General features: G+C 44.3%; 1 protein-coding gene across 10 annotated transcripts; it reads left to right on the top strand.

The window, feature by feature from the left end:
* Window positions 1-1,565: 1,565 nt before the first annotated feature.
* Window positions 1,566-21,294, top strand: LOC143284895 (uncharacterized). 10 transcript variants are annotated; one of them, XR_013055639.1, is made up of 8 exons: window positions 1,566-1,673; window positions 3,469-3,574; window positions 5,964-6,232; window positions 7,734-7,866; window positions 10,108-10,401; window positions 11,044-19,515; window positions 19,588-19,622; window positions 19,677-21,294. XR_013055639.1 is itself a non-coding variant. In XM_076592023.1 (6 exons), the coding sequence occupies exons 2-6, from the start codon at window positions 3,481-3,483 to the stop codon at window positions 11,385-11,387; spliced, it is 1,134 nt and encodes a 377-aa protein (XP_076448138.1). In that variant the 5' UTR covers window positions 1,566-1,673; window positions 3,469-3,480; the 3' UTR covers window positions 11,388-21,294. The 10 variants fall into 10 exon arrangements, 1 of the variants encoding a protein (XP_076448138.1); XR_013055643.1 differs by having other exon boundaries at window positions 11,044-19,622; window positions 19,677-19,741; window positions 19,891-21,294; XR_013055642.1 differs by lacking the exon at window positions 19,588-19,622 and having other exon boundaries at window positions 11,044-19,488.
* Window positions 21,295-24,582: the final 3,288 nt, after the last annotated feature.

The following is a 24,582-nucleotide window of genomic DNA, read 5'->3' as shown; positions in this document are numbered from 1 at the left end:
CGGCCATGTAGCCAGCCATACTCCATTTTCAGGGTGTGCCGGGTATGTTCAATAGGAATTGCATGCCAAGCCGTAAATTGGACACTTGCAGATCAGAGAAAGAGGGGATGGTCCTAGATGAACTGGTCAGTCTGCTAGAAAATGTGGGTGTGAACAGTGGTTGAAGGTGCTTCCTGTACACCGCTACGTCTAGAAAGCATACAACCATAGTCAGCATACCAAACATGGAATGTCGACCAGCTTCAGCGAATTTGACCAAATCCACCTGATACTTTCATCAACAACTTGAATGGCTGTGTTTTAAATTCACCTGGGTAAAAGATAGTAGTGAAAAGACAGGAAAACATTTATATTAGCAAGAAAACTTATCATAAAAGCCATAAAGAAAGGTCTAGGTATGCTGGATTTAAGAACATTTATAAATGAATAAAAAAAATTCATCTGGATTCTAAAGCTTGGAAAAACAAATCATAAATGGAGAAATACAGTCCCAATCATGTTTCTTATGAACATAAGCGTGACTGCTGTCTTAAAAGCATTTAGGAGATTTTGAACATAGAATGAATCCAATAAATGCAGAAGAATAAATACACTTATCTTTTAACATGAGAATAAATAAGATTTTTAAAATTACCACCTTATGCAAAACTGGCAATTTACTCAATTTTAGCCAGTTTAAGACAAGCATGATTATACTATAAATAAAGCCACAATTGATTTATCACTTGTCATATGCATGGTTACTTGCAGACAAAAAAAAAAAAAAAATAAAACAAAAAAGTTATAACACATGGTATATTACACACTACATGTTTCATCAATATAAAATGAGAAGAAAAAGAAGAAGAAGGATACTATGAGATAATAAATAACAATACGAAACCAAACTGTAGCACAAGAAGGAGCAGCAATATGCTACTTGCATATACAATACATGGGGTATCACATTTAAAAGAACACACACACACACACACACACACACACCAGTGAAGAGATGCTCCATTTGTTTCAGGCCCGGCATGTGCACAAAATAACAACATACATCATATAATAATAGCAACAAACACAATCCAATTAGTGTTAAGTATTAGCTGTAAATGGAACCGAATCCACAAGACATGATGTCTTTTACGTCTATTTTTTCATCATTCTCAATGTGTATTCTTTCTCTCTCAAAAAAGCAATGGGCTATAATAACTGTCACAGATCTTCAGGTCTTGAAGTACAGATCTCCCGCAGAAAGATCGGTCAGTGATAAGAAACTCTAGGGAGAGCTGAACAGTACAAGGTCTTTAGAGAAGAAGCCCCCCTCAGTCAAGTGTTCGGTCATACTTGACTGCAGAAACACTGTTGGGGAGAGGGGACAGTCATAAGGCGTGTCGTTGTAAGTAAGATGAAGGCCCTAAAGACGGGAAAACACTGGATCAAACTCACGGTACTGACAGACGAGATCAGCAACACACGGCCAAACACAGTAGTATTCGGATGTAATCGAAATCAAAAGTAGGTACTTCCGAAATCTGTGCGAATTGTTTCCCCTTCATTGACGGTGGCGCTTGATTCTGTTTACAAAATGGGTCCGGAAACAAGTGATTGGAAAATACTCGGAACTCGGAGTGAAGTAGTCTGCTGATTACGGGGTCAATATTTTGCAATGCGGTTGATGTATTGAGGTAAAAGAATTGTTTATGCGTTCCCAAACATAACTTACTAGTATGAACTCAACAGAAGTCGGATAGACTGCCCCAGAATCCAAATGTGTGTACGAACGCTTTTCACGGTGAAACTGACACTGACCGACGCTCACAATGAAAGTGACAGATCTGTATCTCCACAAAAGACACTTGCAGTCATTTGGTGTTTGTGTAACTGTAAAGCACTATTTGTCCATCAGTCAAGTCTCACGTACTGTTATGCTTACGCATGACAGCTTGGAGAATATGGTATGGAATTTTTGGGGGAACCGCGGAGGTTTTTGGTTCACCAGCTCCAGATTCCTGGAGTCATGAAACTTATTTCAAGAACGAGTGCAGCAGAATCTGGATAGACAAAAAAAGTAAACTGAAAAAAAATTGTTATGACTGATAATGATAAGGGACTGTATTTGTGCAAAACAACAAGAATTGTACAGATCTGTAATATGTGTTAAGAAGACAGAGCTGGTGATTTGAAGCCCCTACTCCCCCCCCGCCCCCTCCCCCGGAAGATTTTGATGGCCCTATTAATATTATAGATCATTTATTGCACATACACTGAAATTATGTTAATGATTGATGGCCCACAAAATGATACAGCACAAATTCTCAGATATGTTCAAAGGTGACAATGAGTGACAGAGTCGGGTAATTTGATGAAAGTGTTAGTTGGACTGCTACTAGTAAGTATCAAGGCCTGACTAAGCATGTTGGGTTACACTGCTGGTCAGGCATCTGCTTGGCAGATGTGGTGTAGCGTATATGGATTTATCCCAACGCAGTGACGCCTCCTTGAGTTAACTGAAACTGAAACTAGTAAGTAGTATCATATTATAGATTGTGAGTGGAAAGACATGAGAGGTAAATTAATGTTTAAAATTTCTGTCAATCTGATGATCTCATTTATGTTTGAATTTTGACAATACCTTTATTTTTTTTATTTTTTTTATTAGATAATTATAAAGGTACATTTTTAGAATTAAAGTTATTTTGATGATTTTATGACTGAAAAGTTGTTTACACTCACTTGTTTTTCACCAAAACCATGTTGTTCTGATGAGTACTTGGTTATGTCATTGATGCATTGTGTGACCTCATTTGGGACACTTTCAAAATATAATTCACACAAAATGAAAGTGAATTTGATACATTTATTGCTCAATGATTTTCTAACATTGTTATGATTGCATGTATTCATCAAAATTTACTTGGAATTATGAGTACTCGATTATCTCATCGACCTGTTGTGTGACCTTCCATTCATGACATCAAGACTCTGCCCAGTTGTTAAGGACAATTTCAAAAGAAAATTCTCATGAAATGAAAATTAATTGGATACAGCCATTGCTGAATGATTTTCTAACATTGTTATGATTGCATGTGCCATGATATGGTGGTAAAAATTCACTTGAAATGAAAGTGAATTTGGTACACACATTGCTGAATAGTTTTTCTTACATTGCTATGATTGTATACTTTATCAGTGTATGTGATGGTTATCAAGACTTCTGGAATCTATATTGGTTGCAAAAGAATTTGGTATGTGCAAGTGGTATGAAGATGACATTCAATCATCAGTCACTCTACATCTAAAAAATCACAAAAAACCAATGGCTGCTCATGCATGCTCCTCCCACCCCCACCCCCATAACCACCACCCTCACACTCACACACACACACACACACACACACACACACACACACATATATATATATACACGTTGCAAGATTGTTGATGGGGATGATAAGTGACCAGTTTGTGCGGCTGCTGCAGGGCTGAAGGAAGATGGACAAGCGTTCAGAGGAGATGGCATGGAGCTTGCTGAGCTTTGTGCTTCTGTGGCTGGCCACCCTCCTCTGTTCTGCAAAGGATTCCACTAGTCAGTATTTTTTTAGAACTTTATCCCTTGTAATGTAAAGAACTTTAGAAGACACGCAAACCACTGCCCTGTTTTGGTGAATATGAGACTGAGTGAAGTCACTCTGTTTTTGTAAGACTTTTATTTGAGATGTGTATTATGATAATAAACGTGTGAGTGTGTGTGTGTGTGCATGCGTTTGTGTGTGTCTTTTTAATGTTTTTTTCTACTAGGTCAGATGGAAAACAACAACAACAAAACCAAAAATAGAAGAACAAATACCTACTAAAAATTTAAAATGTTCACAAAAACCAGATGCAGTTCAAAGGGTTTTTGTGCATACATGTAACACAAAATAAGAAAAAAAGCTTAGTCATGGATCCACAAGATTATTTCCAAATATATCTTATGCCAGGTTGCTAGCAGGTGTTATATAAACTAAGTTCTGTGAAACAGTTTGAAATGATTCAAGTTGATCCTGCACACTATTTTAGATTAATAAATCATGATTGCCTGAATTGGTTCATGATTCAACCACTGTGAGTTTGTATTCCATTATTAATATCAGTAGTTTATTCAGACTGGAATCCAGTGTAGAATGATGCAGGGAATTTTAATGGTTGATTTTGGGGTGTGTGGAATGTTGACTATTTACAGGAATGTTAATGATTGATTACATATGTGTGCACAGTGTTTACTTATACAGGTATGTTAATAACTTATGGACGTATGCAGTGTTGACTTTGTACTTGTAAGTATGATAATGCTAGATTATGAGTGTGTGCAGAGTTGACTTTGTTCAGGAATGTTAATTCAATAATTGTGATTATGGGGGAGTGCAGTGTTGGATTTGTACAGGAATGTTAATTGTGATTATGGGGGAGTGCAGTGTTGGATTTGTACAGGAATGTTAATGGTGATTATGGGGGAGTGCAGTGTTGGATTTGTACAGGAATGTTAATTGTGATTATGGGGGAGTGCAGTGTTGGATTTGTACAGGAATGTTAATTGTGATTATGGGGGAGTGCAGTGTTGGATTTGTACAGCAATGTTAATTGTGATTATGGGGGAGTGCAGTGTTGGATTTGTACAGCAATGTTAATTGTGATTATGGGGGATTTGTACAGGAATGTTAATTGTGATTATGGGGGAGTGCAGTGTTGGATTTGTACAGACATGTTAATCATGATTATGGGGGAGTGCAGTGTTGGATTTGTTTAGAAATGTTAATCATGATTATGGGGGAGTGCAGTGTTGGATTTGTTCAGACATGTTAATCATGATTATGGGGGAGTGCAGTGTTGGATTTGTACAGGAATGTTAATTGTGATTATGGGGGAGTGCAGTGTTGGATTTGTACAGCAATGTTAATTGTGATTATGGGGGAGTGCAGTGTTGGATTTGTACAGCAATGTTAATTGTGATTATGGGGGAGTGCAGTGTTGGATTTGTACAGCAATGTTAATTGTGATTATGGGGGATTTGTACAGGAATGTTAATGGTGATTATGGGGGAGTGCAGTGTTGGATTTGTACAGACATGTTAATCATGATTATGGGGGAGTGCAGTGTTGGATTTGTTCAGAAATGTTAATCATGATTATGGGGGAGTGCGGTGTTGGATTTGTACAAGAATGTTAATCATGATTATGGGGGAGTGCAGTGTTGGATTTGTTCAGGAATGTTAATGGTGATTATTGGGGGAGCGCAGTGTTGGATTTGTTCAGGAATGTTAATGGTGATTATTGGGGGAGCGCAGTGTTGGATTTGTACAGGAATGTTAACAGTGGATCATGGGTGTGTGCAGTGTTGACTTTGTAGTTTTTACAGCACAGTTAATGGATGATAAGCCCAACACTCGGCTTATATCACAGATTGACATAAGGTTACATTTGGGCCTACAGCAAAGTGAGAGCTGTATTATCAATGGTTTCTCCAGTCAATGGGAAACCATTTACAGCTTAGTCTTTTGTGAAGGACTATGACTCTCAAACTGGGAGGCAAAATTGCACTGGCTCTTAGTGCTGCAGCCTTGTGGGCTAGTTGGCCTTTGGGAACCATCCCAACGCCAACTGTCCTAAAACCCTCTTGGCCGAGAGAGTGGGGATGTACTTGGGCAAGACACTCTCCACTATAATCAAATTCTAGCCCAGATAGTCGGGACAGCAGTTGCCTCCTCTGCCGTTCTGATGGTCATAGTCGGACACGACTGACTATCATATATATATATATACATATATAATGGATGATGGGTGTGTGCAGTGTTGACTTTTTAGTTTGTACAGGACTGTTAATGGATCATGGGTGTGTGCAGTGTTGACTTTGTTCAGGAATGTTGATTGATTATGGGTGTGCACAGTCTAGACCTTTGTACAGGAAAACTAACAATGCTATCACGGCTGTGTGCACAGTTGTGAGCCTGGACAGCCGAGCGGTGTGCGCCGGCACCAGCTCCGGCACGGTGTACTGGGCCTCCAAGGAAAAGTCGGTGGTGGTGGTGGGGCGGGGGGCCAATGACCGGCAGCTGTACCGGCAGTGCAGTGTGGTGGTTGGCGCGGCCACAGCGGAGGCCAGCATCCTTCAGCTGAGTGTGGAGGCGCTGCACATCGAGGACTGCGGAGTGACCCTCGTGGTCAACCAGTCCCACCTCAGCGACTTCACGTCTGGGACCAGCAACATGGTGAGGCTGTGGATGTGTGTGTAGGGGTGGGTGGGTAGGGGGGGGATGGGTGTGTGTGTGGGGAGGGGAATGGGGGGAGGTGTGTGTGTGTGTGTGGCATGTGTGTGTAGGGGTGGGTGGGTGTATATGTGGGGAGGGGGATGGGGGGAGGTATGTGTGTTTGTGGGGGTGGGGGTGTATGCATGTGTGTGTGTGTGTGTATTTGTGTGTTTGCGTGTGTGTGTGAGAGAGAGACAGTAGAGACTGTGAGAAAGTTCTTCTTGCAGAGAGAGACACTGTGTGTGTGTGTGACAGAGAGACAGTAGAGACTGTGTGAGGTACTTGTTCCACCTCTCACTCAGTTACAAAGAGACACTGTGTGTGAGTGTGTGTGTGTGTGTGGGCGAGGGGTTTGGGGGGGCAGTGGTGTGTCTGTCCCTGTGTGAGGCACTGGCTTCACCTCTCTTACTCTTTGCTGGCTCACTTGTGGGGACAAAGTGAGTCTGTCTTATCACCCAGGCTTGGTTGTGTGTGTGTGCGTGCGTGTGTGTGTGTGTGTGTGTGTGTGTCCATGGTAAACTTTACCATTGGCTTTTTCTCAGTGAAACAGTGCTGTCCATTTGACTTGTGCCAAACATAACATACAGATGTACACATGTATACATAATGTAACTGGAATTTGGTTTTCACAAAAATTCTATAAACAGGTTTGGGTGAGCTTTTAAAAAAGATTATTTCTCTTTTTTTTTTTGACTGTAACTCAAAAGTGTTACATCTTCATATTTAAAGTTAAACATATGACTAAGGAATGTGAATCATTGAGAAAAAAAATAAGAAGAAGAAAAGTTCTTCAGAAGCACAGGCTGATTCATTTTCACATGTCATTGATACAATATGCTAGATTAAATGTAGGATTGACAAGTGACCAGTCTTTCAAAACGGACAGCAGTAGTGGTGTACTAGTTTGAAGATTGAACGGCTTGTGACCCAAGTAGGTGATACCTTGTGGACGATTGGCTGGTAGTGACGTGAACGGCTTGTGACCCAAGTAGGTGATACCTTGTGGACGATTGGCTGGTAGTGATGTGAACGGCTTGTGACCCAAGTAGGTGATACCTTGTGGACGATTGGCTGGTAGTGACGTGAACGGCTTGTGACCCAAGTAGGTGATACCTTGTGGACGATTGGCTGGTAGTGACGTGAACGGCTTGTGACCCAAGTAGGTGATACCTTGTGGACGATTGGCTGGTAGTGACGTGAACGGCTTGTGACCCAAGTAGGTGATACCTTGTGGACGATTGGCTGGTAGTGATGTGAACGGCTTGTGACCCAAGTAGGTGATACCTTGTGGACGATTGGCTGGTAGTGACGTGAACGGCTTGTGACCCAAGTAGGTGATACCTTGTGGACGATTGGCTGGTAGTGATGTGAACGGCTTGTGACCCAAGTAGGTGATACCTTGTGGACGATTGGCTGGGGGTGACATGGGCATGCTGGTGTGTGTGTGTGTGTGGTTGGTCAGGCGAAGATTGGCTGCCAGCATGGGACGCTGCGAGTTCTGCATTCCCTGGAGAAACACTACGTCAAGGTCACTGTGCACAAAGACAACATCCATCACCAGCAGTACAACTTCAGAATCAACATCACTGTCATTGGTAAACTTTTCTCTCAGTATGTATATGTGTGTGTGTGTGTGTCCCAGTGTATGGGTGTGTGTGAGTGTCTTTTTTAAACGTCTAAATTAAATGTTTGTTTTTGTTTTTTAATGTAAGTGGGTTCATGTTATCTGTTAAACATATAGGGTATTTGTGCTTATCATATGGTAGGTGTTGAAACATATGTGTATACAGAGTACATTTTGTTGATTTTCGATATACTTTCTAGGATTTTGTTGTGACGGTGATGCTCTCTCTCTCTCTCTCTCTCTCTCTCTCCTTTTTACTGTTGACTACAGTGAATCTGTCTAGCTCCACCTGTCTGTCCATCTGTCTCTTGATTTGCTGTATGCCTGTTTGTTTGTGCCAGTAGAGAACCAGGAGTGGGTTGCATGAGTGAACTAAAGTTCACTTGTCGTTAAGACTGTCCTAACTCCAAAGTAAATTTCATATGCTTAAGAACACTCTTAACTCTAAGCAGACCTCACGCTGCAAAGATGGCCTCAGGCAACCTGGCCCAGGTCCCAGTGTGTTTCCTCTTTGCTCATCTTCTTCTTCCTCTTCTGCGTTCACTCGTATGCACACGAGTGGGCTTTTACGTGTATGACCGTTTTTTACCCTGCCATGTAGGCAGCCATACTCCGTTTTCGGGGGTGTGCATGCTGGGTATGTTCTTGTTTCCATAACCCACCGAACGCTGACATGGATTACAGGATCTTTAACGTGCGTATTTGATCTTCTGCTTGCATATACACACAAAGGGGGTTCAGGCACTAGCAGGTCTGCACATATGTTGACCTGGGAGATGGTAAAAATCTCCACCCTTTACCCACCAGGCGCCGTCACCGTGATTCGAACCCGGGACCCTCAGATTGACAGTCCAATGCTTTAACCACTCGGCTATTGCGCCCGTCCCTCTTTGTTCAGAAATGAAATGAAACTCAGCAAGATCATCGACAGTGTGAGACCGCTGAGAAATGCCCTTGTTGTCTGCCAGCTGACAGGGTCATTTGAAAGACTGGAGCTGTTGTGGGGTGTGAATTAGAGGGTAGAACTGGTAGGTGAGCAGTAGAATCAATGTTTTTGGTTGGTGGTGGTGGTGGTATATTATACTGATTTTTGTCACAAGAGAATTCTCTATGTGAAATTTGTGCTGCTCTCTCCAGAAGTGAAGCGTCACACTCAGGTTTTTTTTTTGTTTTTTGGTTTTATATGTTTGCAAGTGTGCAAGTGTATTTGTTTTCCTGTCACAGTGGAATTTTCTTGTTCATATTTTTGCAAGGGACAGTCCTCACACCTTTAACTCTTTGAACAGTGAGCCTTGGGGAAAGAGAGATCATGAATGATAAGTGCAATTGCTGCGTCTTATGTTCTTTTCAGTGTTGAGTTTGCTGAACTTTTAAAAGCAGTGCCATCCCACGAGGAAGAAGTCCAAATGAATAAATGTGACTTACAACCTGACCTGTAGTCTTGTCTCAGGTGACAGCTCTTCACTGACGAACATACCTTACAAGCACAAGCGAAAGGGTTGATCATGGTAAGGATCCTTACATAGCATCTGTTCTCGGTCAGAGACCAAGCTCTGTGCACTTTACAAACAGGGAGTCATTTGCACAACAGGCTGCCTACCTGGGCAGAGCTGACTGACAGCTGCCATTGGGCGCTCATCATTCGTTTCCTGTATGCAGTCAGGTTTCAGTTGTGAACACACTCACACAGACGTGTAACGTTTTACTTGTATGACGGTTCTTTCTTTCTTTCTTTATTCTGCCATGCAGACAGCCATACACCATTTTCAAGGGTGTGCATGCTGGGTTGGTTCTTGTTTCCATAACCCACCGAACGCTGACATGGATTACTGGATCTTTTACGTGCGTATTTGATCTTCTGCATGGGTATACATACTTAGGAGGTTCAGGCTCCAGCAGGTGTTAACATCTGTGTTGACCTGGGAGATCGGAAGAACCTCCACCCATAAGCTATTAGGTGAGACGGGGGATTGAGCTCATGAAGCTTGGTTAGAGTCCAGGGGCTGGTTGCATGAGGAGATCTATGCAGCGCTAAGTTTGCTTAGACCTGAGAAAGTTCCCAAGTATATGGAATTTACCGTGGAGTTAGGAACATTCTTAATGATAAGCAATCCTAGCGCTGCTAAGTTGACCCGTGCAAACCCACCCCAGGGCTCACAGAACCATCTGACCGCCACACCTGGTCAAAGGGTGAAAAATGTTCTCTGTGCAGACAAGCTGCCAGAGCGTGGGCCGGAGACGCACGTGGTGATCATCGTGGGGGTGACGGTGCTGGTGGTGGTGGGCATGGCGCTGTGGCTGCTGGTCAAGTACCTGGTGCACCGCACGCACCGCTGGCAGGAGCACTGTGCAGAGCGCAACATGGAGCGCGCCATCCGCCTCTACAACAGCCAGGAGACGCCCCCAGAGTCTGACTACATGTACACCGCCCTGCCCCCTCAGGATGTCGGTGCCACGCAGCCGCCCGCCCACCACAGGAACGGTCACTGCCACCCTGCGAAGAACGGTGAGATATATGTATATATATATACCTCTGTTGCTTTCTGATTTTTCCACTGTCTGTGTCACAAAGTTGGTCAGTTATGTGTCAAGATGGCTCAACACTTAGCTTATATCAAAGATTGACATAAGTTTACAGTTGGGCCAACAGCAGAGTGAGAGCTGTATTATCAATTTCTCCATTGCAATGGGAAATCATTTACAGCTTAGTCTTTTGTGAAGGACAATGACTCTCAAAGTAGGAGACATGATTGCACTGGCTCTTAGTGCTGCAGCCTTGGAGGCCAGTTGGCTTTTGGGAACCATCCCAATGCTGACTTCTAAAACCCTCTTGGCTGAGAGAGTGGTGATGTAACTTGGGCAAGACACTCTCCACTATAATCAAATCAAATTCTAGCCCAGATAGCCAGGACAGCAGTTACTTCCTCAGCTGTTCTGATGGTTGTTGTCAAGCACAACTGACTGTCATTCATGTCGCTGTCACCCCAGTGAAAACTGTTAGTCGTGTCACTGTCCCCTTCAGTCACACCACTGCCAACCCGATAAAAATGGTCAGCAATGTCACTGCCACATTCAGTCATGTCGGTGCCACCCCAGTGAAAATGGTCAGTCATGTCACTGGCTTTCTGTCCACTCTCTCTGTGGGCAGCCAGTGGAAGAGGAGGGCGCCACAGGGCAGGGGACATCACCTTCGTGCACGCCGACGGACACATCGAGACGTTCCGCATGCGGGGCAGCCCCCAGGAGAGGCGGTCCGGGGACTCGGATCATCCCCCGGGCAGCACCGCACCCCACAGGTTGACCGGAGTTGCCCCCCCAGGCAGGGACAGGGACCGGGACTCCCTGGCTGAAGGTCAAGGCCATGGGGAGGACATTGTGGGGGAGTGCCCCCCATCGTACGAGGAAGCTCTGCACATGCCCACCCCCCAGGACCCCCGCTCCCCGCTGTACGTCAACTTGGACAGCAAGAGGGACGATAACCATTCCACGTGATGTGATGTCGTGATGTCTTCGTCTTCGTCGTCGTTACTGTCGCCGCCCCTCACCGCTGTCACTGCACTGCCCTCGTCTCTCGCCCATCACCTCGTGCTTGTCTCTTCGTGACGTCACGCTCAACCCCCCTGTTCTGTCGCAGCCTTCACGTGGAGACTGGTGTGTTTGTTCTGCATTCAGTGAGTGAACCCTGACGGATGGTGTCTGCACCTGGCTGAGAAAGGGGGGAGCACGACCGCGCTAGTATGTGCGTGTGTGTGTGTGTGTACACAGAGGGGGAGCACAGCAAGGTCATGGAGTTGTGATCATCGTTCTCTGCCTGCATCCAGTTGTTGCTCTTCGTCTGGACCAAAGATGTGCGTTCATGGTGTGTTACGGGTGTGTTGAGTGTGCCAACAGCAGGTGAGGTGTCTTTGTCGCTCAGACGGGAAGCCTGTCTGTGCACTGTGTTTGTTGTGTGTTGTTGGTGTGTTGAATGTACACACTGCAGGTGAGAGAAGTGTGTTGATGTGTCCTGTTGCTTGGACAGAATCTTGCCTGTGCTGTAGATGGCTCAGAACCGTGTGTGTGTGTGTGTGTGTGTGCAGGGGTGGGGTGGGGTAGGGGGGGAGGTGTTGGTAGTTCACGATATTTGTTCCCTCTCAGCACAGAAAGAACACAGAGAGAGAAGGTGCCGTTGTCACTCATCCTTGTGATTTTTTAACTGGTTGACATATATATATATATATAGATGTGTGTGGTTTGGCTGGTGTGTGTTGGTGTATGGGGACTTGAAGAAGATGTGTTGTGTGTGCGTGAACTGATGACTCAGGGTGGAAGGGAAAACATGGCTTGTGGGTTTGTTGTACCAGTGTCTGGCTGATGGGTGTGGTGCCCTCAGTGGACACTCCTTAAAGACAGCCTGATATTTCCTGGGATACACACTGACAGGAAGATTGTGTGTGTGTTGGGAGGGGGGATAGGGAGATTGTCATCAGTTCGTGTCAATCACATTCATTCATGCACATACATGAGTGTGCATGCGGTCACACAAATGCATACAAGCACATGTGCTGAGTGCAACAGAAGTGAGCTCTGCAACAACATACTTATTGCTACACACAAGTTACATACCTACTGCTACACACAAGTTACATACCTACTGCTACACACAAGCTGCATACCTACTGCTACACACAAGTTACATACCTAACACAAGCTGCATACCTACTGCTACACACAAGCTGCATACCTACTGCTACACACAAGCTACATACCTACTGCTACACACAAGCTGCTACACACAAGCTGCATACCTACTGCTACACACAAGCTACATACCTACTGCTACACACAAGCTGCTACACACAAGCTGCATACCTACTGCTACACACAAGCTACATACCTATTGCTACACACAAGCTGCTACACACAAGCTGCATACCTACTGCTACACACAAGCTGCATACCTACTGCTACACACAAGCTGCTACACACAAGCTGCATACCTACTGCTACACACAAGCTGCATACCTACTGCTACACACAAGCTGCTACACACAAGCTGCATACCTACTGCTACACACAAGCTGCATACCTACTGCTACACACAAGCAACATACATACTGCTCCAGCACACAAGCTGCATACCTACTGCTACACACAAGCTGCATACATACTGCTACACACAAGCAACATACATACTGCTCCAGCACACAAGCTGCATACCTACTGCTACACACAAGTTGCATACATACTGCTACACACAAGCAACATACATACTGCTCCAGCACACAAGCTGCATACCTACTGCTACACACAAGCTGCATACATACTGCTACACACAAGCAACATACATACTGCTCCAGCACACAAGCTGCATACCTACTGCTACACACAAGCAACATACATACTGCTCCAGCACACAAGCTGCATACCTACTGCTGCACACAAGCATTTTGCTGCTTCCTGAAACACAAACACAGCAGACTGTTCACTTACTCGGTATGCAGCCACTTCCATTGAATAGTTCTTCCATACTTATAAGGAAGAGAAAAGCAAAAAGTACTATTTCCCAACTGCACAAGTTTCCCATGTTCTGAAGGTGGGGGTGGAGAGGGAAGAGACAAACAACGGGGGGTCTGTCTGATGATTGAGGAGCAAGGCCTTCATACTGAAACTTGTGAAAGTCAGGGACATCTTTGACCATGCCATTCAGTTTGTTTCAGAACCATCTACTTGGCTTGAAGCCTCCTTCTGAGGTTTGAAAATCCATTATGTGCAAAACTTTTATCTTGCAGATTGTTCAGTAAAACTTGCTCAAAATCGACAATCATTCAGTTTAAAATCAAAATCATTGTGCCTATAAAAACAAAAACAGCACTTTTGTAGCAGTGATACCGATAGGAAATGAAGTATAAGTCATTGTTTTGCTAAGAACAAAAAAAAAAAAAAAAGTAAACCCAGTAATAAAACCCAAAAACGCCTATTATTGTGATGGTGTGGAGTTGTGTCAGTTATCACTGACCATGACGCTGTAGTGTGTGGCCGTCAACTAGAAACTGACCAGTGAAAGTCAGCCAGCTTCAAGTGGAAAGACTGAGAGCTGTGCCAGCAAAATGTCTAGTGTTTGACATTTCCACAGGGCTTGGGACGAGCACTGACTTAGGAACACCACAGCATATTGTGGATTGTGCATGGAACGGCCCGTGGCACAGTGGGTTATGATGGACTTTGATCCAGTGTTTGTGGCCCGGCTTTGGCATGGTGTTTGTGGGAAAGGTACCTGACTCCCAGGTTTTCTCACTTCACCCAGTGTGTCAGTGTCTACCTGAGTTCAGGTGGGGGAGGTTAAGATAGTGGAAGGAGAGGACTGGGCCTTGCCTTTCTTCACTGAGCCGTAGACATAGTAGATGGAATTCACTGCCGCAGCGGCTGTAAACGGCTGTGGAACCTTTAACCTTTTTTTTTTTTCCAAAACATCTCTCATAAATTGTTCAAGGTTTTCCCCATGTTTATGTTTATCTGTTTGCGCCAGGCATTTTCATCATGGCCTTTGCGTCAGTGAGCGAGGAAAGTGTCAAGTGAAGACACTGTCATGTGTGCTGTGTCCTGATTGTGTTCCTGGTTGTGAAATAACACGTGTGAGTTTTGACAAATCAGCCAGGTCTTCTTCATGGATGCAGCTACCTGGATGAAAGAAGGATGTTTATAACGCTGTGCTGTGCAGCGTGTGTCTGTAGTCTTTTTCTGTATTGGTTGAATCGTGTGTGTGTGTACATGCAAAACATGGAATCACGAAGTGATTGGTTTGTGGATGTTGTGGTGAGGAGATATGACATGTTCACATGGTGGTGGAGGAAGATGGTGCTGTAGAAATCCTTCCACACTGACAAGATCTGCACACAAGTGGGGCTGTATCCTCACTAGTTTTTTTTTGTTTTTTTTTTTGTCTTAGGTAGCTAGAGATGATTATTTTTATGATAGTTATTTTTTTCTTCATTATGTATGCATGCACGTCTGTACATTGCTGTTGATGTTTAAGCACTGTCACTGAAGGCTGTGTTGTATAAATATGTTGTTAAATTGTTATCAGTTACTTGTCTCTCTCTTGTTGTTCTGTTGTTCTCAGACGTCTCTCTTGTTTTGTTGTTCTCAAATATTGATCTCTCTTGTTGTCGTATGGTTTTCAGATACTTGTTTGTCTCTGGTTTTCTTTGCACACCTTGTCTCACCTTGCCTGTGCACAGGTGTGTTGTCTGCAGTGGATGCTGTGAACACACTACCTCTCCAGAAAAGTGCTACCAACACACTCTTGAGTACTTACTGTTTGTGACTGCAAGTAGTGAGTGCAGATGGATGGGTGCAAGGTGTGTCATCAGAGCAAAGGGGAAAATCAGTGCTTGTGCCAACGGTAAAAGGTATAGAATACTGATTAGATACGTACAGATCTGCAGTGTGAGGTTTCTGCATGTGTGTGCTGTACAGCGGTGTACAGGTGTTAAAGAAATGTTTGCTGTACAGCAGTTGTGCAACAGGTGTGTGCATACTTCTTGTCCTGATGGTGATGCACTAGCTCAAAATCTGTATGCACATCTTTCTCTGGCCAAGCACTCTGCCATACATGTCCATTTTGTGTTTGATTCTTTCTCTCTCACTCTCTTTCTCTCAAATCTATATTATACATTGTATGTGTATGTGGATCAGACTTTAAAAGAATGCAAACTAGCAGGTTGACTGTAATTCAAGAGATTGTGAGACAGCTTCAAGTGTGTAAAAGGAAAGGTGGCGTTCCTAGGTATGATCCAGTGACATGTGGTGGAAGATAGTTGGATGTGTGAAAGAAAAAGTGGTGTACCTAGCTATGATCATGACATGTGGTGGGATTTGAAGACAGGTGAGGAGGGTGACAGGTGAGGAGGATGCACAGCCAGACTCACATGTGTAACTTCTTAGTTGTCCTGGGGACAAGTGGAGAACAAGCTCCATATGTCTCCCCAATTTTCTGTTTGCCCTCCCTAACTAAAACTAACAGACAGTTGGTGAAAAAAAAACTACCGGTTCAGCAATGACAAAGTCAGAAAACCAGTTTCATTATATGAGTAGTATATTGTACATGAAAAGAGGATGTGATTGTTTCATTACTAACAGTAGGCAGAAATAGACAGTCGTGCTGAGAATTTAATGTCAAGGTATGTATTTATATATTTATTGTTTCTGTGTTGACACATTTTACTCACAGAGCACACTATGTCTTGGAGAAAATGGGAGGGGGGAAGTGCAGTCAGTCTGCAGTGAAACTAACCGCTCTGTCAGAAATTGGTTGTCCAACAGAACAAGTAGAGAGAGCATTTTCACTCGTTCCCCAGGAAGTTTGGTTGTTAGGGACGTCTGGAAAATGGGTATGTGGAGTCCTGATGGATGTCTGATGTGACACAGGGGACACGGGCTTGTGCCTTGTGATGTGAGTGTTGTTGTCGGGATGCTGGAGAGGGGGCGTTAATGGACAGTGTGCTTTGCTGGTGGTCACTCCCCACAGTCACTGCACACTGCTGGGTAGTGGTCAGTTCAGACCTTGTTGGTCAGTGAGGCCAGAGACTGGAGTGCGCTGGACACCACGCCTGTTTGTGTGTCTTCAACAATGCTGATGCAGGCTGTGTTTATGCAGATGATTTGATTTTTTCCTCTTCTCTCGCCCTTTTATGTGATCAATCATTTATTGGTGTTGATAATGTGAGAAAAGTATTTTTTGGTTATTATTGTATGTTTTCAAAAGTATCAGTATTGTGTACAGATGGATCAGTAGTGTTGTGTGCAGGTGTGTGTAGATTAGAGGTGATGATATATGAAGTAGATTAGAGGTGATGATGCCTGATGATGATGTAGATTAGAGGTGATGATGTATATATCTATATCTATATATATATTATTGCTATGTAATATGTACTGCCAGACTTTGTAGCATCAGTCCCGGTTTACCTTTGTGTTCAGTGGTTTCACTTTGTTCTCCACATCCAACAAAGCCCAACAGGCCGGCTGTCTCTGCTGCACACCACACAGCAAGAGCACAGCGTATTTCAGTGATGATGTATGATGATGGGGGTGATGAAGACGCTGCTGTGGAGGTCCTTTTAGGTTTGGGACTAGTTGATGCCCATGTACTCTCATCACTCATCCTGTTGTCAACCAGGTTGAGAGTTAAGACAGTCGCAGTGTTTTTGTTTGTTTTTTGTCTTTTTTGTTGTTGTTGTGGCATACAGTACAACTTGTGTAATACGTGGAAAAAAGGAAAAGAGAAATCAGCACAAATAATGAAGATTATATCATTATTACAAATATCTCAGTTGAAGTTGTACATGCATCCATTTTTCTTTTGATTTTCAACAAAACAAAGGGAAGACCACCACCACACACACACACACTCAGAATCTGCAGCTGCAGTGTTGGGTCAGCAAAGCTGAGCAGCACACCCGAAGACACGTCCGCAAAGTGGATCCTTCAGCTGTGTGGTTCCTGTCTTCCCATGTGAGTCCAGAGCATGCTCCATTGTGGTGCCAGCCATGGGCTGAAAAAAAAACCCACCTCTGGGACTCTAACCCGCATCCCTCCCTGTTGTCGGTCTGTGACGCCAAGGTCTGTTTGCCTTGTTTGTTCATTTGCATGTGCTTCCTTTGTCCTCCACTCATCTTGATTCTCCACACCACTTTGTTTATAATGTACGTTTTATTTGATTGTGTACATACATACTTCACAGTGCATGATGAGAACGGCACCACTATGCTATGTCCTATACAGATCTCAGATTTTTTGGAATCGACTGTGGGTTTGTTTGTTTTTTGTTGAGTTCTGCCCTGATGCAACATTGAAACCCATGAAGGTGTGAGCGTCATATGTCCTGAGAGTAGTTTGTCAGAATGAGACAGAGAGGGGCGTGGGGGGTGGGGAGTTGACTGAAAGACATTTGTGTGGCATGTTGGGATGAAATGGAGGGTACATTGTTGTTGATAACATGCATGTTGTGTTGATGATGATGACTCTTGCCACGGTGTTGTTCTGTTAGCCGTTTCACGACCAAACCCAGTATCCTGCCCTTACTCCAGGTATTTCCCCGGTGTTTCCCCGCCTGTGTTTCCCATGTCAGAGCCTTCAGTGGGTAATGTTTATGTTCCCCATGTCAGAGCCTTCAGCGAGTAATGCCTATGTACCCCGTGTCAGAGCCTTCAGTGAGTAATGTGTGTTCCCCATGTCAGAGCCTTCAGTAAGTGATGTTTGTGTTCCCCATGTCAGAGCCTTCAGTGAGTAATGTGTGTTCCCCATGTCATGTCAGAGCCTTCAGTGAGTAATGTGTGTTCCCCATGTCATGTCAAAGCCTTCGGCAAGTGATGCTTATGTTCCCCATGTCAAAGCCTTCAGTGAGTAAAGTCTGTATTCCCCGTGTCAGAGCCTTCAGTGAGTAATAATGTATGTGTTCCTAATTTCTGAGCCTTCAATGTGTGAGCCTTCAGAAGACAGGACAAACAAGGCTTTGATGAAATGACGTGTGTTGGTGTTGCCCAGCAGAAAGCCGAGTGATGGGTGGAAAGGGGGAAGGAACAGGTGTGATGCAATACTCACCGCGCTAGAGCTGCCAGTGGGTTTTTACATGCATGGCTGTTGGTACTCCACCAGCGGTGGTCCGTTTTGAGGGGTGCGCATGCTTGGGGATGTTCTTGTTTCCGCGGCCCTCTGAATGCAGGTGCGGATTATGAGATCTTTAACACGCCTGCTTGATGTTTGTTTTCATGTGTATGTACACACAAAGAGGGTAGAACCACTCTCAGACCTGTTGAACTGGGGTATTGGCTCCCATGAGCCTCGTCCCACTTTACCCAAGAGCTGTGAGTTAATCCACAGCAGAAGCAGTTGACAGCATACTCTGGCCTAAAGCTTCATGTCTAACTCACTGATATTGGTACCTGCTGTTTCATTGTGTGTATATTTGTTTGTCACTACTGGTGGGCAAAGGCCTGAAGCATTGTATATATATTTATTTAATGCATTTATTTATCAACCTATTTATCTATTGACTTGTTTTAGTGCTAGCAAAGCCAAAGCCCACGAGGTGAGAGTAGGATGCACGATTTAAGGAAGACAACAGGTGATTCAATGAAGACAACAGGATTACAATAGGACAGGTGATTTAATGAAGACGGTCAGGATTACGATAGGACAGGTGATTTAATGAAGACGACAGGATTACGATAGGACAGGTGATTTAATGAAGACAGGATTACGATAGGACAGGTGATTTTGATGAAGATGGCAGGATTACGATAGGACAGGTGATTTAATGAAGACTGCAGGATTACGATAGGACAGGTGATTTAATGAAGACGGCAGTATTACAATAGGACAGGTGATTTTGATGAAGACGACAGGGATACGATAGGACAGATGATTTTGATGAAGACGGCAGGAATACGATAGGACAGGTGATTTTGATGAAGACGGCAGGATTACGATAGGACAGGTGATTTTGATGAAGACGACAGGATTATGATAGGACAGGTGATTTTGATGAAGACAACCAGAATACGATAGGACAGGTGATTTTGATGAAGACAACAGGATTACGATAGGACAGGTGATTTTGATGAAGACAACAGGACAGGTGATTTTGACGAAGACATGAAGACAACAGGACAGGTGTTTTGATGAAGACAACAGGATTACGACAGGACAGGTGATTTTGATGAAGACATGAAGACAACAGGACAGGTGATTTTGATGAAGACAACAGGACAGGTGATTTTGATGAAGACAACAGGACAGGTGATTTTGATGAAGACAACAGGATTACGACAGGACAGGTGATTTTGATGAAGACGACAGGACAGGTGATTTTGATGAAGACAACAGGATTACGATAGGACAGGTGTTTTTGATGAAGACGACAGGACAGGTGATTTAATGAAAACAGGACAGATGATTCAATGTAGATGACAGGAGAGACAGGACAGGTGATTTAATGAAGATGACAGGACAGGTGATTTAATGAAAACAGGACAGATGATTCAATGTAGATGACAGGAGAGACAGGACAGGTGATTTAATGTAGATGACTGGAGAGACAGGACAGGTGATTTGATGTAGATGACTGGAGAGACAGGACAGGTGATTTAATGTAGATGACTGGAGAGACAGGACAGGTGATTTAATGTAGATGACTGGAGAGACAGGACAGGTGATTTAATGTAGATGACTGGAGAGACAGGACAGGTGATTTGATGTAGATGACTGGAGAGACAGGACAGGTGATTTGATGTAGATGACTGGAGAGACAGGACAGGTGATTTAATGTAGATGACAGGAGAGACAGGACAGGTGATTTGATGTAGATGACTGGAGAGACAGGACAGGTGATTTAATGTAGATGACAGGAGAGACAGGACAGGTGATTTAATGTAGATGACAGGAGAGACAGGACAGGTGATTTAATGTAGATGACTGGAGAGACAGGACAGGTGATTTGATGTAGATGACTGGAGAGACAGGACAGGTGATTTGAAGATGACAGGACAGGTGGTTGTGATGAAGACGCTCAGTGCATGGTGCGGTACTGCAGACAGTAAACGGCTGCCTTCACTGTCAGGACCTGGGCTGCATTGCATGAGCCTTGACAGCGCTAAGCTTGCTTATCTCAATGAACCATGCACCCAGCCAGTGCTCTGGTGTCAGAGTTGGTGAAAACCTTTCTCTTTATATATTTATTGTAAATCGTAAGCAAAGGGAGCTAACTCCTGCAGTATTTACGGCTGTATTTTCTGTTGTCCTGTGTCCGTATGGCAGGGAGGCCTGCAGAGGCTGTGAACACGTAGGGTGGAATGGGTTAAAAACAACTCTTTTTTTAAGGTGAAGGGTCCCATAGCCTTCACAGCCATCGGGCGTTGACTTCAGATCCAGTGTCTTCAGCTCGGTGTGGGAAGGTGGGGTCTGATATCCTCTCCTACCATTTTAAGACTGCCTTGTCTGAAGTCAGGAACCCATTCACAGCTGGGTGGAGTGAGGAATATGGGAGACTCCTTATTTTGCTAGGCGTTAAGAGTTGCCCCGAGTCTATCGATTCAGTGTAGTCTTTCCCCCTCGAAAACGGAGTACGACTGCCTAAAGGGCAGGGGTAAAAACTGTACAAATGAAAGCCCACTTGTGATACGAGCGAACCTAGGAGTTGCAGCCCATGAGTGAAGAAGAGGTGTAGACTTTGGACAATCTTGGTGCTGTCAGTATCAATATGGCTCATGCAGTCTTGCCCAGGGGCTTTGTGTGTGTGTGTGGACCTCATTGCCAAACAATACCCTCTGTCCACACCCCTGACCTGTGTCATGGTTCATGATGTTCGTTTGGTGACCGTGCTGCTCCTCTGTGTGTGTGTGTGTGTTTGTGGACCTCCTTGCCAAATAATACCCTCTGTCCACACCCCTGACCTGTGTCATGGTTCATGATGTTCGTTTGGTGACCGTGCTGCTCCTCTGTGTGTGTGTGTGTGTTTGTGGACCTCCTTGCCAAACAATACCCTCTGTCCACACCCCTGACCTGTGTCATGGTTCATGATGTTCGTTTGGTGACCGTGCTGCTGTGTGTGTGTGTGTGTGGACCTCATTGCCAAACAATACCCTCTGTCCACACCCCTGACCTGTGTCATGGTTCATGATGTTTGTTTGGTGACCGTGCTGCTCCTGTTCAGTTCTTCCTTCACCTCATTCTCTCTGCAACCCCCCCCCCCCCCCCCCCACCTTCCTCCCCTCTGGTTCAAAGTTTTCACCATTTTTCCCCTTTCAAACACACTGTTCAGTGTATCTTCTTACTGCCCTCTCTCTGTGTGTGCATTTTTACTGATGTGGAAACAGTTTATATATATAAGTACATATTTTGTGTATGTAATGTATGCAGACTGCATGTACTGTCTCATGTACTTAGTCTGAAAAGAATCATGTATGAGTCATGAAATAGTGTTTATATCATATTCTGTGAGAATTTGACAAAAGGTTGATTTGCTCAAGAGGAACCTGTGTTAAACAGTAGAGGTGTATTTTGGGTCACCTTGAGCGTGTTGGTGTGAAGAGAATGTTGTCCACCCCCTCCCCTCCCCCTCTGTGCTTTACTATGCAATCCTGCATGCTCAGCCACACCCTCCACCCTCTCACCTGAAGTGTGGGGCTATGTAGCTTCCCCTCCCCCACACCCACCCACCCCTCTCAAAATTATTTGTGTGGGTGCGTTGATGTAATTGCATACTTTTTTTTTTCTCCACACTCAGATATAGTTCCTAATGTTTTTTTTTGTTTTGTATTTCAAATAATGGGTCTTCTTTTTCCGGTGTTCCCCGGTAATAAATGTATGGTTGTGTATTTACCAGTGTTATGTTTGTGCAGGCATGTAGTTTTGAAGCAGTGTGTTACCGTTACCCCCATATTTCCTTGTGATGGTTGGTGTGGAAGCTTGCCTAGAACCCCACCCCACTGTTCCTGTTGTGTTTGTGAGGCCATGCTGTGATTCTGAGACAATACCAAATCTTTTCCCCCACGAAGAAATGGAAATATGGTGGTTGTTTTTTTGTTTATGGGTGCAGCATGGGTTTTGAAAACAATGCCTCATGTTGTAGCACACCCCTCCCCACCCTCTTTTAGGTGGTAGTTTTTGTGGGTGTAGTGTATATGGATCTGTCCACACACTTTGACATCCTGATACTTGTGTGGGTGTCTCTGTACCTTAACAATCATTGTGTGTGTGGATTGTGTGTGCATTTGTGGAGGGAGTTTTATTTTTTGGGGGGAGAGCGATGGATGGGTTTGTGGGGGGGGGGGGGGGGGGGCTTTGTCCATCTTGGTTACTGCCCAGAACAGGTAGAGGCCAGTTGGCCGAGAGACAGATGTGTGTGTGTGTGTGTGTGTGTGTGTGACAGGTGTGGGGTGGTCATTAGTGCACCTGTTCTGAACTTTGAACATAATAGGTTCTGAAAGTCACCACAACATGGAAGATGCATTTTCTGGATTTCCTTAAAAAAAAAAAAAAATTTATGACAATTGATTGGGAATAAGGATGGTATAATATCACCAATGATCCAGTTAGGAGGGAACTTCATTAATTAATCAGGCCTATTTATATGAACACAGTGGTAGTTTGAGGGGTGAGGTTTAGTCAACCCCAGTGCAAGCCATGGATAAAGAGGTGTTTACATTATCAGCAACATCTAGCCCTGTTGATGCTTTCTGCACCATTAGTTATTGTGATGTTCAATGTTTTACGGGTGCCAGTCATATTAGATATGCCAGGACTGCGAGTGTTAGGAATTCACACCATGTTGCTAAAAAAAAAAAAATGAAAACCTGGTCATTACTGTTACTATAAATGGGTGATTTTGTCATGTAAATTGCCATGATGATCCAAACATGGAGGGATAATGAGTGACACAGAGGGTGGGGTCAGTGGGATAGAGGGATCGTTAGACTAGTGACACAGAGGGTGGGGTCAGTGGGATAGAGGGATCGTTAGACTAGTGACACAGAGGGTGGGGTCAGTGGGATAGAGGGATCGTTAGACTAGTGACAAAGAGGGTGGGGTGAACTTGTAGGTGTCAGACATTTCCTATGGTTCTTCCCACTCATATTGGATATAGTTTCAGGTCAGTTTGGATAATTTACGATGGTGCATCTTGCAGAGTAATGTGACAAAAGTCGTGTCGAGATGATGTTCAGCAGCTAGTCGATGTGGATTCACAGTGAGGGAGGGTCTCAACAAAGGAGATAAGTCACTGCCGGGGTCGGGGTTGCATAAGCGATGGTAGCAGCACTTTGCTTAGCGTTTATAATTTTCCCCAGCATACACCCAGTCTGTAGACAGGTGCCAAATGGGTCTTGTGTCATTGTTCAGGTGGTGAGAGAGGCAGTGAACTGTGTGATACAATCTCAGGTCTGGAGCAAGTTGATGGTTTCAATTCTGGGGCGGTGGTCTAAGTCTGGAGCAGTGATCTGGTTTCTGGAGCTGGGGTCTGGTGCGTGGGGCGGTGGTCTAAGTCTGGAGCAGTGATCTGGTTTCTGGAGCTGGGGTCTGGTGCGGGAAGAGAGGGCAGGGGAAATAATTGTGATAGTAAATTCACTGAACACTCACTGGTGATGAACCAAATGAGGTCCTGTGCCTGCTTTAGGGTCAAATATTGGAGAAGAAAGTCCAGTTATAGACATTTGCACTGGTTAAGTAGTAGTGAAATGAACATGGTGAAAAAGTCCCTGCAGTCTGCACCCTGTTGGTGATACAAGTTATGCATGTTGGGGAGGAGGAGCAGGAGGCATACTCTCTTCCCATCAGTTACAGACTGAAGTAGACTGACCATATCTAGTCCCCTGTCCTTTCATCAGTCTGCCCTTTTCCCATTTAACACCATAGGTAAGTTTGAGAGCAGTACCATGCATGTCATGTCTGTGTGTGTGCATGTATGTTTATAATGTCAATTCTGTCTGGACGTTTATGTTTCATTAAAAAAAAAATCTTCAATGAAATAAACTACTTTACAGTCAGCCACGGTGGGTGTCTTCAGTAGTGCATGTGTGTTGAGGATCTGTGTGGTTGGTATCGGAGACTGACAGAGTCCATTGTCTGTTCTGGTCCTTCAAGATGTCATGTTCCCCTTCACAGGTCTGTCCATGTATGTGCCCACCTCTTTCCCTTGCACACTTTTACA

The sequence above is a fragment of the Babylonia areolata genome, chromosome 8 (assembly GCF_041734735.1).
Source record: "Babylonia areolata isolate BAREFJ2019XMU chromosome 8, ASM4173473v1, whole genome shotgun sequence".
NCBI classification, from domain to species: Eukaryota; Metazoa; Mollusca; class Gastropoda; order Neogastropoda; family Buccinidae; genus Babylonia; species Babylonia areolata.
This window is presented reverse-complemented; position numbering and strand designations above follow the sequence as displayed.

What these genes read in the sequence shown, in the direction of transcription:
- LOC143284895 (XM_076592023.1), top strand. Translation starts at nt 3,481, where the DNA reads ATGGACAAGCGTTCAGAGGAGATGGCATGGAGCTTGCTGAGCTTTGTG. An exon ending in TTCTGCAAAGGATTCCACTA is followed by an intron (nt 3,575 to 5,963) that starts GTCAGTATTTTT and finishes CTGTGTGCACAG; the next exon opens with TTGTGAGCCTGGACAGCCGA. An exon ending in CTGCCACCCTGCGAAGAACG is followed by an intron (nt 10,402 to 11,043) that starts GTGAGATATATG and finishes CTCTGTGGGCAG; the next exon opens with CCAGTGGAAGAGGAGGGCGC.